Genomic DNA, 3,878 nt, shown 5'->3' with positions numbered 1-3,878 from the left:
CTAACACACAGACACACACACACACACACACACACGCCCCTGGCAGTATGGCAACCAATCAGAATACATTTCTTACACAGGAACAGGAAACAGAGAGGTGGGGCCGAACAGAGAGTATAAAAAAAAACTCAGGAACTTTTCAGCCCCCTTTTTCCTCTCTTTTCTTCTTCACCCAACATCTGGAAACATCTGGATTCCTCCTTTTCTCTCCAGGAGCTCAAGCCGTGGGATCCTGTCCACCCTTAAGCCATCTTTCCAAGCAGCCTCCATGTTCCCAGTGCCTTTTCCCCCCACTTGGAACTGAACCCAGAAATGGGACATTTCTTCCAACAGGGGCAGACGGGGGACTTTTACCTCTCTTCAGGGGTCTTCAAGCCTGGGCGAGCTTCTTCCTCGGTCGTCTCGAGGGATATTTCTGCAAGGAAGACCAAGGCTCCGTCAAAAAAAACCTCCACATTTCCTCTTTTGGAGCAGAGGAAGGAGAAGGGATGAGCTCCGTACCTGAGACTCTCTCTGGAGCAGGGGGTCTCTCCAACCTTGGCCACTTGAAGTCTTGCGGACTTCAACCCCCAGAATTCCCCAGCCAGCTCCTTTTTTTCACTCTGCCGAAGTCATATTACGCTTCCTGCATACCCACCGTCTATTAAGAAAGTTACCCTACGTGGCTGGCTGAGGAATTCTGGGAGTTGAAGTCCACCAGTGTTGAAGTTGCCAAGGTTGGAGATCCCTGATTTAAGACTTGTGGACTTCAAACCCCAGAATTCCCCAGCCAGTTCCTTTTTTTCACTTTGCCGAAGTCATATTACGCTTCCTGCATACCCACCGTCTATTAAGAAAGTTACCCTACGTGGCTGGCTGAGGAATTCTGGGAGTTGAAGTCCACAAGTCTTAAAGTGACCAAGGTTGGAGACCCCTGATTTAAGACTTGTGGACTTCAACCTCCAGAATTCCCCAGCCAGTTCCTTTTTTTCACTCTGCCGAAGTCATATTACGCTTCCTGCATCCCCTCCGTCTATTAAGAAAGTTACCCTACGTGGCTGGCTGTGGAATTCTGGGAGTTGAAGTCCACCAGTCTTGAAGTTGCCAAGGTTGGAAGACCCCTGCTATAGAGAACTCAGGACTCACCTGAGGAGCCCACCGGAGGCCCGCTCGGTTCCTCAGCCGCCCTCAGCTCCTGCAGAAGGAAAGAGAGAACACCAAACACCATGAATTGTGAACCAAAGACGCAAAGGACCGAAGAGGTTAAAATAGAACAGAATCCTTTCTTGGCCAAGTGTGATTGGAGACACAAGGAATTTGTCTTCGGTGCGTAAGCTCTCAGTGTACATAAAATCACTTTGCCATTTGAGCATTCCCCATCTCAGACATGGGGACAAGTAAGAATGGAATGGAATAGAAAATAGAGTAGAATAGAATAGAATAGAATAGAATAGAATAGAATAGAATAGAATAGAATAGAATAGAATAGAATAGAATATGGAACAGAATGGAACGGAACAGAATAAAATATAGAATGGAATGGAATGGAATGGAATGGAATAGAATAGAATATAATAGAATATGGAATGGAATGGAATGGAATAGAATAGAATAGAATAGGGAATGGAACGGAACAGAATAGAATAGAATAGAATATGGAATGGAATAGAATAGAATATAATAGAATATGGAATGGAATGGAATGGAATAGAATAGAATAGAATAGGGAATGGAACGGAACAGAATAGAATAGAATAGAATATGGAATGGAATAGAATAGAATAGGGAATGGAACAGAACAGAATAGAATATAGAATGGAGTAGAATGGAATAGAATAGAATAGAATAGAATATGGAATGGAATAGAATAGAATAGAATAGAATATAGAATGGAATAGAATGGAATAGAATGGAATAGAATAGAATAGAATAGAATAGAATATGGAATGTAATGGAATGGAATAGAATAGAATAGAATAGGGAATGGAACGGAACAGAACAGAATAGAATAGAATAGAATATGGAATGGAATAGAATAGAATAGAATATAGAATAGAATAGAATATGGAATGGAATAGAATAGAATAGGGAATGGAACAGAACAGAATAGAATAGAATATGGAATGGAATAGAATAGAATAGAATATGGAATGGAATAGAATAGAATAGGGAATGGAATGGAACAGAACAGAATAGAATAGAATAGAATAGAATATAGAATAGAATATGGAATGGAATAGAATAGAATAGAGTAGAATATGGAATGGAATAGAATAGAATATGGAATAGAATAGAATAGAATATAGAATGGAATAGAATGGAATAGAATGGAATAGAATAGAATAGAATAGAATAGAATAGAATAGAATATGGAATGTAATGGAATGGAATAGAATAGAATAGAATAGGGAATGGAACGGAACAGAACAGAATAGAATAGAATATGGAATGGAATAGAATAGAATAGAATATAGAATAGAATAGAATATGGAATGGAATAGAATAGAATAGGGAATGGAACAGAACAGAATAGAATAGAATAGAATAGAATATGGAATGGAATAGAATAGAATATGGAATGGAATAGAATAGAATAGGGAATGGAATAGAATAGAATATGGAATAGAATAGAATAGAATATAGAATGGAATAGAATGGAATAGAATGGAATAGAATAGAATAGAATAGAATAGAATAGAATAGAATATGGAATGTAATGGAATGGAATAGAATAGAATAGAATAGGGAATGGAACGGAACAGAACAGAATAGAATAGAATATGGAATGGAATAGAATAGAATAGAATATAGAATAGAATAGAATATGGAATGGAATAGAATAGAATAGGGAATGGAACAGAACAGAATAGAATAGAATAGAATATGGAATGGAATAGAATAGAATATGGAATGGAATAGAATAGATAGGGAATGGAATGGAACAGAACAGAATAGAATAGAATAGAATATAGAATAGAATATGGAATGGAATAGAATAGAATAGAGTAGAATATGGAATGGAATAGAATAGAATAGAATATGGAATGGAATGGAATAGAATAGAATAGAATAGAGTCAGGGGAATTCTGGGAATTGAAATCCACTCATCTACAGGTTGTCGAAATTGAGCGACATTGCTGACAGCGTCACCACATCTGTCAGTGGCTGAGAAATGTTTGCGCCTGAACTGTTACCTCAAGCTCGCTGGGAATCTCAGCTCTCCGTTCCTCCTCTTCTTCAAGTCGTTCTTTGGCATAGTTAATTGGCTTGACTTTGGCGCAACGGCCCCATAATTCCCGGAGAGTGGGGTGCATCCATCCTGTCCAAGAAAAAAAAGCAGCATGGGTGGTGTAGTAATACAATACAAGAGCAGAGTTGGAAGGGGCCTTGGAGGTCTTCTAGTCCAACCCCCTGCCTAGGCAGGAAACCCTATACCGTTCCAGACAAATGGCTCTCCAACATCTTCTTAAAAACTTCCAGTGTTGGGGCATTCACAACTTCTGGAGGCAACTTCTGTTCCACTGATTCATTGTTCTAACTGTCAGGAAATTCCTCCTCTGTTCTAAGTTACTTCTCTGGATTAGTTTCCACCCATTGCTTCTTGTCCTGCCCTCAGGTGCCTTGGAGAATAGCTTGACTCCCTCTTCTTTGTGGCAACCCCTGAGATATTGGAAGACTTCTATCATGTCTCCCCTAGTCCTTCTCTTCATTCAACTAGACATACCCAGTTCCTGCAGCCGTTCCTCGTATATTTTAGCCTCTTGTGAATGCCCCAACACTGGAAGTCTTTAAGAAGATTTTGGATAGCCATTTGTTTGAAACAGTGTAGCGTTTCCTGCCTAGGCAGGGGGTTGGACTAGAAGACCTCCAAGGTCCCTTCCAATTCTGCTATTGTATTG

At 39.7% G+C, this 3,878-nt stretch overlaps 1 protein-coding gene across 1 annotated transcript in view; it reads right to left on the bottom strand.

Annotated features, from left to right (window-relative positions):
- Positions 1-350: 350 nt before the first annotated feature.
- The window catches only part of REC8 (REC8 meiotic recombination protein), a 43,583-nt gene continuing 40,055 nt past the window's right edge, over positions 351-3,878 (bottom strand). Inside the window, exons 14-16 of the mRNA XM_087712112.1 lie at positions 3,174-3,298; positions 1,126-1,174; positions 351-415 (exon numbers count right to left, since the gene is read on the bottom strand). Of these exons, the coding sequence (XP_087568238.1) occupies positions 351-415; positions 1,126-1,174; positions 3,174-3,298 (239 nt within the window). The remainder of the gene's footprint in view (positions 416-1,125; positions 1,175-3,173; positions 3,299-3,878) is intronic.

The sequence above is a fragment of the Thamnophis sirtalis genome, unplaced genomic scaffold (genome assembly GCF_051295495.1).
Source record: "Thamnophis sirtalis isolate CommonGarterSnake01/CBP01778 unplaced genomic scaffold, rThaSir2_p1.2 scaffold_4, whole genome shotgun sequence".
Classification (NCBI taxonomy): Eukaryota; Metazoa; Chordata; class Lepidosauria; order Squamata; family Natricidae; genus Thamnophis; species Thamnophis sirtalis.
Note: the sequence above shows the minus strand (reverse complement) of the source record. Positions and strands in the feature narration are given on the sequence as shown.